Here is a 15,492-nt window from a genome sequence, read left to right as displayed (position 1 = left end):
CGGATAATTACGTCTCGATCCGCCTTCTACATTTATTCCTTGCTCGATTCTTTCTTCCCTGCTCGGTTCTGGATCGCAAGTGCATCTTATTACTTCTAGTCTAGCGCAACAGTCTGAGCTAGAGAAGAAAGAAACGGAAGTTTCAGTTTTTGATCTCTCATAGTGTCCGGAGTAGCTGCGCTGAAGGCGTCCCCTGGACAACTAGATAGCCACAGTGCTTTTCAACAGGGGTGAGTATGTTCGGCTAAGCGCCTGTCCATTGCAGGACAAAAAGCATTACAGAGAACAGATCTTTGAACCTAGCGCAGCTTGTTGTTATTGTTATTGATTGTTTGCTTCTCCCTACGCTCTTAATCTCTGCATCCCAAGAGCCGCGAGGGAGGCTCGTCTGCATAGCAGATCGTCTACACAGATCGTCATCGACAGCATCCGTCGTCTGGCACAGTGGCCCAATAAATATCACTGTAAAAGATATAATCAATAATATCACGTAAAAGATTCTGTATATTAGGCTTTATTTTTTTTTAATTTCAGACATGCTAATAACTGAAAGTACAAAGGCTCATTTACAAAAGAAGCTTAGTTGTCATTTATTCTAGATTCATAGGTAAATCATATATAATTTTGATATAAACACACTTATTTTTGGCAACATGTTAACAAACATATTTTGATTCAGTATATTATAAGTTTTCATGGTGTGTATGTATGTGTATATATTTTGATTCAGCATATCATTATTTTTCATTGTGTGTATGGAAGCTAATCCGCGTCCTTTAATGTGTTCCTTGTTTTAACCTTATATTTTTTGTATATTCTGGTGGGTATAGTACAAGAGTCATGCAGGGTAAAAATGCGTATTGGCTTTATATTTTTTGGTATATTTGATATGCTGATAAATTCATTCCACAGTGAATCTTATACTATTTTTACAAATTTCGGATACGTCTGGATTTAATAAATAGTTCTGTGGTTTACATAACATGGTCGAACATTTTACCCTTTTTAGCCCCTTTTTTATTCTCGTAGTTTTAATATTTTATAAGCCGTAAAATGTTGTAATATTTATAGACATACATTTTTTGTAAATTTGTTACAATTATTTTATTACAATTAAGCAACAAATGGAAGCGTAAAGCAGTAAGTCAGTAAATCTTTGCTGATAGTTAAAAACGTATAGATACAAAAAATTTGTGTACAAGCAATATATTTTTGTTGTTGAATTTCATCCTACTTCTACTTTATCATCGGCAGATGCGGAAATCAATATAATCATAGCGTTTCTTACAGACATACGTTAAAAGCAGAAGAATCGCTATAATCACATGATTTAATTGTATGGCTTCAAATGTTCCACATAGTTCTCCGGAATGAGTCCTGTCTTACCGTTCAGTGTACCCTGCAACCATCCAGGCTCATGTGAAAAGCGCACTGAAAATCAAAAAAGAAGTCAAAATAGGTTCTTTGCGACAATACTGCCGCTTACCATTAGTTATTATTTGATTCGGCTCAAAGGATAGTTCCCCTTCGCTTTCTCCCATGCAAGCATATAGTGTCCGCACGCGTCTAAAAATATTTGATTTATTTAGTTAGCTAACAATTATCTGCTAATAATGGTACTTAATTACAAAAGGAGGAAAGAAGAGAAGTTAAAAGTTTGTTAAATTTTGGGTGATTATAAATATTGCATGCTATTAGCTTAAGGGATTGTTCAGGGGATGAGGTATGACAGAGGGAGTTATAGTTATGGCCTATAACCCTAAAGGGTTAATGTCGGGCATAATTAGACCTACATATCGGTAAGCGGATTAGCCAAAAGTACGGGTAGGTCTAGATGGAACGGCCAAGTCAATCTGACTCTTTTGGAGTCAACAATCCCAAGAATGAGCTTGTGCACGAACATTACCCCATAACATATTCTGCGATGGTGCAACGACGACAGGTCAATTAGATTTAGTCTACCCCGGTAGGGTGGCAAGATTCTACCCGAGTCCCAGTGAAAGTTACGAGGGGCAAAAATTAAAAATTGCTTTTGCACAGATTCAATAACAACCTGCTGCTCTTTATACTGCGGGCTCCACACACAGAAACAATACTCCAATATCGGACGTACTAATGATATATACAGTTGTTTCGTTACGTACGGGTCGTCAAACTCCTTGGACCAACGCTTGATGAACGCTAAAACACCCTTAGCTTTATTTACAGTTGCAGCTATATGGGTGTTAAAACACATCTTATGATCAAAAAGGACTCCGAGGTCATTTGAACTCGAAATTCGCTCACGGACGAGATTTCCTAAAACATATGAGACAAAATGTGGAGCATGACGGTAAAATGTAATAAGTTTGAATTTAGAAAGGTTCAGAAAACGAAGATTAGTTTAACATGCTCCACAAGAGTAGTTCACCTAGATCCAGTTGAAGGCGTGTGTGCAAGTACCAATCAGAGTAAGGCAGACAGATTTTAACATCATCAGCATACATTAGTGTAGTAGAGTATGTTGTAACTTGAGTAAAGTCATTCACAAATAAAATAAACACAAGCGGGCCCAGATGACTTCCCTGTGTCACTCCTGAAGTAACATTAACAATATTTGACAACACATTACAAAAAAAAACACGTTGATTACGGTTAGAGAGATTGGACAGAATCCAATCTAGAAGATTCGATGTACATCCAAGCCACCGGATGGGACTGCCCTTAATCCTGCAGTAGTCTGCTCTCACGGTTCAGGCAACGAGATGGGGCACATGCCCACGCGGCAACACAACGGACCTTCTATAGGTCCAAGTGAGCTCGGGGCGGGAGGCTTACATCCCCCCTCCCGGCTACCGCCTTAACCTAACCTAACCTAGATTAATTAATCATTATTCTTGATAAAAAAAAAAAAACTCAAAAATAATGATTATCTATGATTTTTATTTTTTTCGCTTAAAATAAAACTCAACAGGAATTTACAGCTTCTGTGCTAGAATGTTCGCCAATATTATCGCATATCCTTGTCAAAGGACCACAAAGCTACACCCTGTGCTAAAATTTTCTTTTTGAAAATACATTAAAATGTTTTGTTATTTTTGGTTTTGTTGTCGGAAATACGTTTAATTAGTTGTCAAATATAATGATTATCTGTGAAGAAAATCGTAAAAAATCAAAAGTTTACAAATCATGGCGGCAATGCAGAGATTGTACAAAAATAAAGATTTTGGTGTAAATAGTGTTTTTCTAGGTCCATTAAAAGCAAGAGATTTTTTTATTAAAAAAAAAAAATGATTATTTACGGTCCCTGGTTATTACGCTGCGATATTATATTTTTATTAAACACTTGTTTACAAACGAAACACTGGTGATTAACATAAATTATAATCAATATAAAAGAGATTCGATGATATATTTCCTATTAGACTGACTAGAAATGTTATACCGTTGTTCCTTCCACTTTGTAGATCGAATTATTCCTTGCATGAACCGTTTAGGGTCATATGCTCGGATTATAATTCCCTCTACCATATTATATCCAACACTAATTCTCTTCCTCTTATTAAATTATTAATCCTTGCACACCTTTCTATTTATTAGTAACTGTAGTGGTATTTTATTTTAAGTTTGATTGCATGCTTAGTTTCTTAGTAAGTTTAGTGCTACTTTTCCTCGAATGTTAGTCTAATAGCTATCTTTCTTGCATGTTGGCGTTTGGTTCGGCTAGGCACCGCGCGTCATGCGGCAGCGCCCCTTGGTCGGTTGGGCGGGAGGAGGGCTGCGTTTTGCCTGGGATCCGCGCGTAGCAGCCTTCTGCTGGTTTCACACGGGCCACTTGACGGTGCAGTAACTGCGACGCCTCTTGAAAGATGCAGTCATTGCATGTCAACGTCCAAATATACCAAAACAAAATTACAACAATGTTGTATGATATTTAAACAAGAGGCAGAGAATTCAGGAGCAAGAAAAACACGACCGGCTTAAGCAAGAGCTTGAAGCGAATTGATAAAATAATATTCTAAGAATAAGTAAGATTACTTCAGAGTGCCGAAGCTTTATATCGATAATATTTCTATCTAATGTTTACCATTTTAGTTTTAATTGGCTGAGATGTAAAAAATAAGAAATGTAACAAAAAAAGCAAATAGATCAAATCTAATATATAACGAGAGGGAACGTTGTGAGTTGCTGCTGCGACCGCAACTTTACATTTATACCCGGGACTTAGTCAGTAACGCTCTCCTAGGGCAGACGGCGCTAGCATTGAAAAAGAGTGCATGCGAGAGCGACAGAAAATCAGTCCGAACGTGTCGTCGGGCTCTGCGTATCGACCGAAAATTGATTTGTCACTTTTGGCTAAAATAATAATCCGATCTGATCAAGATTCGTCATCCTGGTAGATATGGTAATTTTCTATGATTGTGCGTTTTTCCCGTATCTTCTAAGCTGTGGATGCCACAGATTGTCCTTTGTGGGGGCGGAAGGGGGTCATATGCCCAGACAAGATGAACGACCTAAATCGTCTTGTGAAAAGGTTCACGGAAGCATGCAACAAAGCCTTCACGGCACCATTCCCCCAAACAAACCAAGGGGTAAAAAGATGGCCCCCTGGTGGTCAAAATCAATAGGCATCCTTCGTAAAATCTGCAGGACTTTCTCCTACAGAGCTAAAAGCGATACTGTGGAGAAACAATGGGTAGACTATAAAATCAGAAATATACAAAAAAGAAAATAAAAAAAGGGCCTCTTGATGGTACGTGGACCAACTCCAGTGAGGAGTCCCCACACATTCTATTATATACTCATTTCCCCGGGTATACAACCATCCTAAAGAAGGATCGGTAGCTTCGATGGAATACATCCGTCAAAAACAGAACAGCTGGGCAGTAAAACAGATTCTAACCGTTTAAATCGCCAGGTCCGGACGAGGTGCTGCAAAGTAGCGGCATACGCGGACGACGTTGCAATTATCTATTCTGCGGGGAAATACCCGCAAACACTCTGCGACTTAATAACATTAAAGCTTGGCTCGAAAACGAAACTAGTCTTATTCTCCTTCAGCGACAGTGCCCATTACTTAGGGTTGTTAATTGACAAAACATTTAGTGTCAAAGATAGAGTGATGAAGGCAACGACAGCGCTCTACACATGCAGAAAAGGGATTGGCTTAAAATGGGGCATGAACCCAAGCATAGTCCAATGGGTAAAGTTCAGCGAACTGGAGCTTTTCGCAGTACTCCAAATAGTGCGCTCAATACCATTTTATGCCTACAAAGCCTTGAACTTGCAGGAAAAGAGCGGGCAGATATGGGTACCACAGCACATAGGTCACTCATCCACACTAAATAACAGCAACATTGTCCCAGCAAAAACGGACTATCAAGTTCCAATAGAGTACACAGATTCTCCCATCAATACAATCATCCTTCATAGAGACGATTGGCTCGAGGGACTTCCAGGCCCAGAGGGGTCCCTAAACATATTTATAGACGGATCGAGGCTGGACAATAAAGTCGAAGGAGGACTCTACTCCGAACAGCTAGACATACGTTACTCCTTCAGGCTCCCTGACCACTGTAGTTTCTTCCAAGCAGAGGTCATATCAATCAAGGAAGCTCTGAACTGCCTTCATGCAGCTGCCGTTACGGCAACTCGAAAAAACACTTATGGTGACAGCCAAGCTAAGTGCGACTAAAGCTAAAAGCGATTCCCTCGAACTCGGCCACCGTGGCAGACTGCCGCAGATTTCATTACAAAATGGCTCAGCAATTTGCTATCAGCGTTATATGAATCGGGCCACCAGCTCATTGAGAGCAACTGTATAGCAGACGAGTTGGCCAGATCTGGTACTAAAATCCCCCCTCTCCAACATAAGGAGGATATTCGTATACCAATGGCCACCTGTAAGCTAATCATAAAATAACAATACAAGCGAATAATATACGATAGGTGGCGATCAGCGTCATGTTGTCACATAACTCGCAAACATGGCCGACAATAGATAGGAAGCGCACCACTGAGCTCTGCAAACTTGGCAGAAAGAGGTGCAGCGCAGTGATGCGTTTTCTCACAGAACATTAACAATAAATTGTTAGAAATACTTAAATAGTAGAAAAAAAAAAAAAAATTATACCTGTCATTAGGGAAGAATTTAATCAAAATAATAATTCTTTATCCAAAAACCTGTTTTATATTTACCACTATTACATAGAAATCATACAAAAATGTATATCATACATTTATATCTCTAACAACTTTTCTTTATGATCACGTATACGCTTCTTGTCATATATGGGCTATTGTGGTAGGCGTGGTCAAATGATTTATCAAATATATTAAGTTTCAGCTCGATATCTGCTTTATTCGTCTTTATGCAACGGGCCGAAACCGGCCTAAGTGTGACGGGCTCCGAGCGAGCTTTGAGCCGCCTCTACCTAATCTTTCATGCCAAAATGTTCCATCCCCGCACTCCACTTCAACATGCGTGTATTTTTTTTTATATGGCTAGAAAATACTAAAATAACAATACTACAATATAACAAATAATAAATAACATAAATATATTTATTAAACTCACAACCACCAGTATCCACTGCCTCCATTTTGTATTGTTTCAGGTGTATTTTTGGCTTTTTTTGGCCTTGAAAATTTTTAAATTTAAAATAGGATTAGAAATATGTCTAAGCCCGAAATATTTTGTATTGCCATTTATTGTTTTTTAGGGTTGCATTTGAAAACCATCGGCTAAATATCGTTATCGTTCGTTCTCTTTTCTTACCGCGATTGCATGCCTTTTACAATGTGTAAAAACGTAATTGAATTATTTTTTCGTGCGTCGGCTTGTGCTTTCTTTAAGAACGCTCATCCAAGTGTCCCCTGCTGAAAAAGGCCTCGTGGGTGATGCTATCGCTAAACGTAATGGTCTGCATTGCAGTAGCAGAAGTTTAATTTCTCCAATGCCAGGGAGATAGCCTCATTTAAGATAAGCGTCTTTAAATTAAAGAGTTTAAGGTTAAGAAGAAGAATAGGCCCTCCATAAACCTCCCAAATCAGCCCAACGTGCCATCAAAATCTTTCCATCAAATCTTTCCACTCAATCAAAAAACTAACTTTCCTGCTATTAACATACCAAAATGTTAGAGGCTTACGCAGTAAGCTCGACATTCTTTTTTGAGATAGTGTTGCATTTGCATGTTGTTGTGCTTACCGGGACCTGGCTAACACCGGACATTCTTAGTTGCGAAGTGTTGTCAGGCGGGTACACAACTTTTAGAAAGTGGACTCAAACTTCACGTCGGAACACGTCCAGGAACCAGCACATTCCAATTCATCGCTCCCACAGGCTACCGATTTACTTTTGAAATCAAATAAATTGGGGCTCCCGTTTTCACATTCTGCAAGATTTCTTTGTTTTCAAAACGAGAACATTTTCGTTGACGAAATGAAAAGTAAACGGCTTTTTATACAACAAAACGAAAGGAAAAAGGAAAAAAATAGATGAATAGATAAACCTGACGCCTATATCAGGGTAATTCATTTTGTGCTTTCTTTATAAATAATTTTATTTTAACCAACCTCAAATTTGCTTCGGAAAAAATTGGCCAGGTCAACAACAATTTTCGTTTTGGTGCAAACAGCTGAGGCAGTCCGATTTGGTTATCGAAACGTTGGAAAGAAATAAATTTTGGCGTATAACATCACAAATGCGCATGTAACAGCTCAGACTGTGAGTAAAATGCGGTTAACAGAACATCTGGGCAAGAACATCTGTTTCCCACCCCATTTAATTTGGACTTTAAAATATAAGTGCAGCAAATTAATTTTTTATTTCAAAATTACAGTTTATCTTTATATCCAGGAGAAAGCATATTGGCAATTTAATTTTCAATTTGCATGCTGTTACTCACAGTTCGTCAGACATGTTAAATACACAATTGTTGCATCTAAGATGTCTGGATCTTCTTGGATCACGTAATTTCTGCCGTCGTTTTGCTTCAAAACAAGTAATTGAAAAAATAAAAGGCATTTTAATCACGCTGTATTCTTATAGGCTATTCACACTGACGACCATCCACCATCCATTTCGGGGATGGTCCGTAAGGATTTGCCGTTCCGAAAATTTCCCAGTTAGTCCACCATCCATTTTGGATGCTCCTAAACCGCACGTTTCTATGCGATAGTTAGCAGATGGTATTCAAATGCAACTCTGAATAATTTTCATTCACAACGAAATAATGGTATACACTGCGAAAACGTAAACAATGATTGTGACAAAAAAAAAAACAACAATCATGCCCAATGGCTCGGATGCATTCAAGGCTGGCGATGAGATTGAATGCGGCATGGCCTAGTCTGCCAGGCTGAAGTTGCAAGTGTGTGGCGAATAAATGGCGGACGACTGCCAACATAGAACAAATATTTGTATGCTCTGTAAATGCTTTATGTTATGCATAATTTATTCTTTAATAATGAGTTTTTTTCGAGTTGGATGGATGTAGTCTGGACGGATCATGTAGCTCCAGCACCTTTTCTGGCAACAAAGGCCCCCGCCAAAGCGAACCAAAAAAGTAGACACTTGGATGGCAGAGATCGACAGAGAGCGATTCGAAGAGCAGAAGGACCTTCACAGGAAGAAGGAAGAACATAATATGAGGCAGGAAAAGATAGCCTCATCCACACGCAAAAAAAATTACAGAATGATTTATTGGAAGTGCTGAGAAATATAAATAAATAAGTTTATAATTTGCATTATGGTCTAAACAATATTTTGCGATTGCAGATCGTATCTGTTCTGCTGACTGATTAAAATTACCAGAACTGGTGCTGCTATCGGGCTGTTCGCATATCTTGCTGTTGAAACACGGCCGAAATAATTGCTACATCTTCATCATCCATTATAAGAAAAAAATGTATAAATCTTCCTCTCAAATGTACTGTATTGGCATCAGCTGTTTTTGACGGATGGTGCCAGTGTGAATCGAAGTTGCACATCTGTCAAAAACTCCCACCATTCCCCCGGGATGGGCTCAGTGTGCAGAGCCTGTTACAAAGCAGTCAGGTCAGCTGTTTTTGTTTGCCAGAAACGATTAAAAATTAAACATAGCAAAAATATGTGATAACTGGAGCACCTTAAATCGAAAACTAAACGTTTTGGCAGAAAACGAAGTCCGCAAAAGTAAGTGAAAAACGGAGCCTGCCTGATAGTAATCTATTACAAATAAGTTTACTAATATCAATTGTTATAATTATAATAGGACTACTAAGCTATGTAGCCATCAAATTTAAGAAAACTTCTAAGAAATTCACTGTCAAATGCATGAACCCAACAATAGAAGAGGAAGAAGGACCAACCTCAACTATTATACTTGACACCCCGTCACTGTACTCGAAGGTAAACGCCTAGGGACAGACTATTAACAAACGTTGGGTGAGTGACATATCCATAATTCCCCACTTCACATGCACATTATGTTTACGTCCTATTCACCCACCCTAATCGCAAGTAACAGGACACCGCCTAGAATAAACAAATGATTCTTCCCACACTCCAAGCTAGTGTCACCAATTATAAACAATAGACCCCATTGAATCATCCACTCCAAAATCACGCAACTGTCAAGAGATCGATTTCCTAGAATAACGCCACACTTGAGGACTAATCCGCGCTCACACTCCTAACTCCCTCATGTAATGCAACACCGATCACCAGCAGCAGTCGCCTTTCATCAAAGCCGACGCATCCCCAAATAGTGGTCCAGGCACGTACGCCATCGAAACGAAGATGCAGCCGAGGAAAGCGACACCCGAAGCGAGAATCGTGAGCACCGAAAAAAGGGCTGATGAAATCTAGCCAGCAGCGGAAAGATTAGTTCCGGTTAAGTCAAGCAGACCCGCGGTCAAGTCGGTCCAAATTGAGCCATAGAAAATAAAAAACTTAACTTTGAGTTTCGGATATTTCACTACATTGGAGACCACCTGCAAATCTTATTTCGACGGAGTTTGAGTTATTCTACAATACCGTCCTCTTCTTCGGATAATTACGTCTCGATCCGCCTTCTACATTTATTCCTTGCTCGATTCTTTCTTCCCTGCTCGGTTCTGGATCGCAAGTGCATCTTATTACTTCTAGTCTGGCGCAACAGTCTGAGCTAGAGAAGAAAGAAACGGAAGTTTCATTTTCTGATCTCTCATAGTGTCCGGAGTAGCTGCGCTGAAGGCGCAAAAGGGTCACTCCGCGGGATCTGCAAGTGCCAACCGTCACTCGGCCGCTCGTTGCAGAAAAAGTGACTCCGACCACTTAAAGTGTGCAGCAATTGATCTAGTTTGCCACTCTAAGGGCAACGACAGCTGCTGGCAATGCAGATTCGGTAACCGAATTCATCGCCTCGGAGCGTCCGTGTCCGTGGTGTCCGCAAGCTCGCTAGCTGACCCGTCTATACCGATCCCACAAGTGATCAGAAGGTCCTCCTATCCTAAGTTTACCGTAGAAAAAGGCTTGGTGTGATTTTTATGCGCAACTTGATCAAGGGTGACATAGATAGCCCTGATTTTTTGAGCCGCATAAACTGCACGATTCCTGTTAGATTCACTAGAAACTATGTATATACCGGTGTCCCTTCCACTGTGTAGATCGAGTTATTCCTTGCATGAACCGTTTAGGGTCTTAAGCTCGGATTATAATTCCCTCTACCAGATTATATCCTCTAATTCCCTTCCTCTTATTAAGTAACTAATACTCAGATACCTTTTTCGTAATAAGTAATCGTGTTTGTATTTGGAATGCATGCTTAGATCTCTTCGTAAATTTAGTTATAATTTTCCTCGCATATTAGTCTAATAGCCATAACGGTCCGAAACCGGCCCAAATGCGACGGGCTCCTAGCGAGCCTGACAGCCGCCTCTACCTAACCTAAGCTAACCTAACCTAAATCGTTCCAACTATACAATATTAAAATTATGTATCGTCGTCGCAGGCATGGCAAAAGTTAAAGACAATTTTAAAGCAAAGCAGACCAGCAAAGGCAATGCTGTTATTTAAACAATTGTTGTCGTTGAAAATTTCGGAAGACATGAGTACACAGAATAATTTTCCCAAATTTGAAGTAGTACACGAAGCTTTGGCGGTGGTCATCTAAAATCTTTTGAAAGTTTTGTTGTTATGATTGCGACGCGGGATGACTCGCCGAGCTTAAGCATGCTACAAATATAAAGTTTTGAATAAGGGAATAAGCAGGAAGAAAGCGTTAGCAAAAAAATTGCAAGCAATGCGAAACTAAATTTTAGTTATGACAAAACAAAATTTAAGAAAGTCTTTTAGCGTAAAAAAGAAGAAGAGAAGGTCATTTTAAATCCGAATGTCATGTCAAAAGGAAGAAAGAGGAAGCAAACAACAAGGGCACACGTAGTAAAAGCGGGACAAAATTAGGTACATAACATTTTGCAACCAAAGACACAAAAAACCTGAAAAATATACACCAGTTTTAAATATAGTTGTGCATAGTGCATAGACAGTAGCGTAACGGAACATCTATGTTCTGACAAGGAACGCGTTGTGTCGTTCACGGAAGATAATACAAAAAGTATTTTTTAGCCGGTGCCGGGGAACGGTACATAAACAGTGGCGTAACAGCGCATCTATGTTCTGACAAGGAAAGCTTTGTGTCGTTCATAGAAGATAGTACGAAAAGTATTTTAGAGCCGGCGGTAAATCACTTGTTGCTGAAGGGCATGGAACTGTTAAAGTAAAGTTCCGCGATAGAGCGTGTTGTGGAGAAAATTAGCATATATATTTAGTTTTAAACAATGGCGCAAATACCCTAGATATAGAACAAGAGAGAGAGAAAAAAAGGTCACACTATGAAAGACAAGAAGGTCACTATAGTTTTGGGCAGTCGATTAAAGAGCGTGGAGAAAAACGAAGCGTGCGTAAATATTAGGTAATATAAGAATACAATGTATTAACCTCTTATTGCTCATGGGAAATAAAAGCAACCAACGCCTCAGTACCGATTAAATAAAGCGATTGTGTTCTATCCGTATTCTCACGTTCCTGGACTCAACAGAGCGGTTACACTAGAAAATGTTATCTTGGTACCTGATTTGCGGCACAATTTTATATCGGTCAAAAAGCATTAAACAATGACAAAAAATATGTGTTCGAAAAAGGAAAAATGATAATAAAGGCACATCTAAAAAACTGAGATTAAAGTTCAACAAAACCAGAACTCAGTATACTATATAAATAGCGAGAAGTCTACAGATCCGAAAATAAACCAGAAAAACAGAAGGAGATTAGGTCCAGTAATGACATTCATACAATTCCAGAACCCGGACGCCCATCATTCTACGGACGTGGAAACCAGGATGAGCGAGGAAGGAGTATCATATGCTCAATGCGATAGTGGCAGCAGACATACAAGTTCCCCAGAACCACGCAAAAGCTGAACGTTAAACTGAAGGTGGGCTATGGAAAGCATCAATGAAGGACGAGTACGAGTCCCTCGTCGTCCCTTTCAGTCGAACATGGTCCCCCCCTACATCAAATGGATGTTGTCACGGCTTATCTCAACGGCAAAAACGGTCCTGAGGGACACCCCTACACATCAAAATTAATAAAAACCCAAACAAAGAGGAAGGAATCGCCTTCACCAAGTCGCCAAAAATGGCGCGAGACTCACCGGTGAAATCGCACCGCCCTCCACAGGGGAAGGGCAAAGATAAGGCGTCCCACGCAAAGGTACTCCTGGCGGTAAAGTCGGAAAAAACTATTATGGAGTACAGAGACATATAACGGACCGCGGCAGGCGAACTTTTGTTACAGTTGGGACGACGCCACTGCAAAGCTGCTCAAGGAAATTCAAATTAAAGTGGTTGAAATAGCCGATATCAAGTCTCTGAGAAGGTGTATGGATGTCAGGGACCTATCGAAATGGACAATGGCAGTCCTCGGAGCAATTTTCACCAAAATGGACAGAGACTTGCCGACCGAAGCAGCCCCGAAACTTCGGAAAACATACCAGGGAACGCTGAATATATATTCCTCCCCAGAACTTGCGGACAAGCTGCTTCAGCAGGGAAAATTCCGAATTGGATGGTCAGTTTTTCGAATCCTGGAGAAGAACTAGCCGAGGACGTGCTTCAAGTGCCTAGCGTTTTGGCTTATCGCGGCAAAATGCAAGAGCGGTCACGATAAAACAGACAAGTGATTTAACTGTAGAGGCACCCAGACCAATTCGAAGGACTGAAAAGAGAAGCCAATCTGCATATTATGCACAAAAGCAGGGTTCGATAATAGGGCATATGGGACGCTCTGCAGAGCATGTTCTATATATGTTCAAACTGATAGAACCCACACTCAATGGAAAAATTAAGCGCCTGCTACAAGCCATTGGGATACGCCACGGTAGCTGGCATATATTTTTATAGTTGCTACATTGCCCTGAGCGTGCAATTAGAGCCGTTCGCCAACATTAAATATAGCATAGCAGAAAATGCAGGCAGCCGTTCCCCTCACAGTGACCACCCGCCTATCACGTGCTGCATAGATGAAGCCACTACCAGACGGATCCCAGCTCTGAGGCGTACAGCGTGTGTCTAATGTGTGTCTAATGTTACTAATTTTTAAGATAAACAGCGAAAGCAAAGAGTATGGGATAGGAGCAGCGAAAACCAGTGGTCGCTGGATATCGCGGATCAGCGAAGAGAGACAAGCAGGAAGACGCCGATACCAGAGGGCAATGAAAAGAGCAAGGCGAAGACACCAAGACTGTATAGCGACACAGGAAACAGTTGAAGCACCATCTACCACCAAAAGCGGACCAAATTCACTAAAGAGATCAAACGTAGCTTGTCGAGCTGCTAAAGGGATCTATGCAATGAAGCGGACTTGTGACGGATATCGTGGAAACGCTTTTCCCAACGCAAACGGATCTAATCTATGAGCCCCCCAGAGGGCAATCGCCCCACCACCACAAATCGACGTAGACAGGCTTTTAAAAGCAGTCAAAAGGGCATAATCAATGTGGAGTGGACGGTCTGCAAAATCGAGAAGAGGAACTCGCAGCCCAGGTGCTAAAAGTGCTTGGTGATTGGGCAAATTGCGACTAATTTTCATAGCACAGTGGACCGATCGGGGTGATGCATATGTACGTTGTATCAAAGACTATACAATACCAAGATGTTGCATGAGGAACAAATTCTTTTGCAATTTTCGTTTGACGCTTCATGGTACGGGCGCGCGGGGCTATTACTTCAATTCTCTTTTACGCTACCTTCGCCTCCGAAAAACTACGCGGCTTCGTCAATGCCTCGGTCAGCGTCGAGTCGTTGTGTCTCGAGAGAAAGAATACAAAAACAAAATATGAATCGTCTGCGTGCCGAAACCGTAGGGCAGCGTGGTCGCTGATGTCTTTGGCGCGACACAGTGGGGACTCAGCCGAAATAGTAAAAAAATTGTATGAGTGCTTTAGATAAATTAAATGTACGCATCTAATAGAGAATTTTCCAGTCGAATTTTCAAGATAGTTTTAGTTTAGAAGATATAAGCACTCAAAGTTTAACATTTTTTCAGTGTGCAAATATTTATTGAACTCATATTCACTAACTAATTTAGCAAGCTGAGACGGCCAAAGGTCCCACTGTGCCGCTCCAAAGACATCGGCGATCCGCGACCACCGCTTCGACGGTGCTGAGGCTCGAGAGTCCAGAATTACCGAACAGACGAAACCGATGGGCAGCGGGGTCGCGGTAGAGACGAAGTACAGGTGAAAAGGGAATTGAAACCCCGCGCGCTGCCTCGTGCCTTTTGGGTTCTAATGTTAGGACCCGCCATAGAACAGCTTTTTGGTCGCTCATACAACATCTTGGTATTGTATAGTCTTTGGTTGTATCGATAAAGGGAACATTATAGAGGGCTGGCCAAACAAGGAAACCTGCTTAGTCTGCGTGGAAAAAGGCCGAGATGACAGAAGCCTGGAGGAGATGCATCCGCTAAACCTGAAGCACTGTAGGGCCGCACTTTCTCCAACAGACGGTGAGAGACTTCAAATCAGACTTTAGCTAGTCTTACAAAACAGGTGAAAATTAACTTTGGGCGAAGAACAGAACGGGGAAGACATCCACGTGTGCATGTGGTGGTAATCCTCTGCGTTCACAAGGCAGAAATAAATTCATGCGCGCGAGTGCTGGAAACGTATGGGTATACGAGTTGGTAGTTGGTAACCCAACGGAAGAGGTCAAACCCTCCTTGAAATATTCGCATCGCTGGACTTAGCCCTGCTGAACGAGGGCGCCCAGCAAACCTTCTGCAGGGGAGCTGCTGGTTCGATCAGTGACCTCATGTTAGGAGCTCTTCGCTACTGCGCAAAGTAACTCGGAGAATAGGAGAAGTATACACCGGAAGCCATTACGGAGCCATAATGTGCACCATTGGCGAGCGTTCCAGACCCAGTAGGAAAAACAGTCTGAGCAAGGACTTCATTGAGTACACGCTAAACACGAGCGCTCTCGCCAGAA

At 41.0% G+C, this 15,492-nt stretch overlaps 1 protein-coding gene across 2 annotated transcripts in view; it reads right to left on the bottom strand.

Moving 5' to 3' along the window:
• Positions 1-557: 557 nt before the first annotated feature.
• Positions 558-15,492, bottom strand: part of LOC6603208 (rho GTPase-activating protein 26) — a 287,480-nt gene continuing 272,545 nt past the window's right edge. For both annotated transcript variants that reach the window (XM_026989983.1, XM_026989982.1), the window contains exons 11-12: positions 1,487-1,566; positions 558-1,431 (exon numbers count right to left, since the gene is read on the bottom strand). In XM_026989983.1, the coding sequence (XP_026845784.1) occupies positions 1,331-1,431; positions 1,487-1,566 (181 nt within the window). In that variant the 3' untranslated portion in view covers positions 558-1,330. The remainder of the gene's footprint in view (positions 1,432-1,486; positions 1,567-15,492) is intronic.

Source organism: Drosophila persimilis, unplaced genomic scaffold (assembly GCF_003286085.1).
Source record: "Drosophila persimilis strain 14011-0111.01,24,50 unplaced genomic scaffold, DperRS2 tig00000477-arrow-pilon, whole genome shotgun sequence".
In the NCBI taxonomy this organism is placed as follows: Eukaryota; Metazoa; Arthropoda; class Insecta; order Diptera; family Drosophilidae; genus Drosophila; species Drosophila persimilis.
The sequence above is the reverse complement of the archived record's forward strand: the minus strand, read 5'-3'. Positions and strand labels throughout refer to the sequence as shown.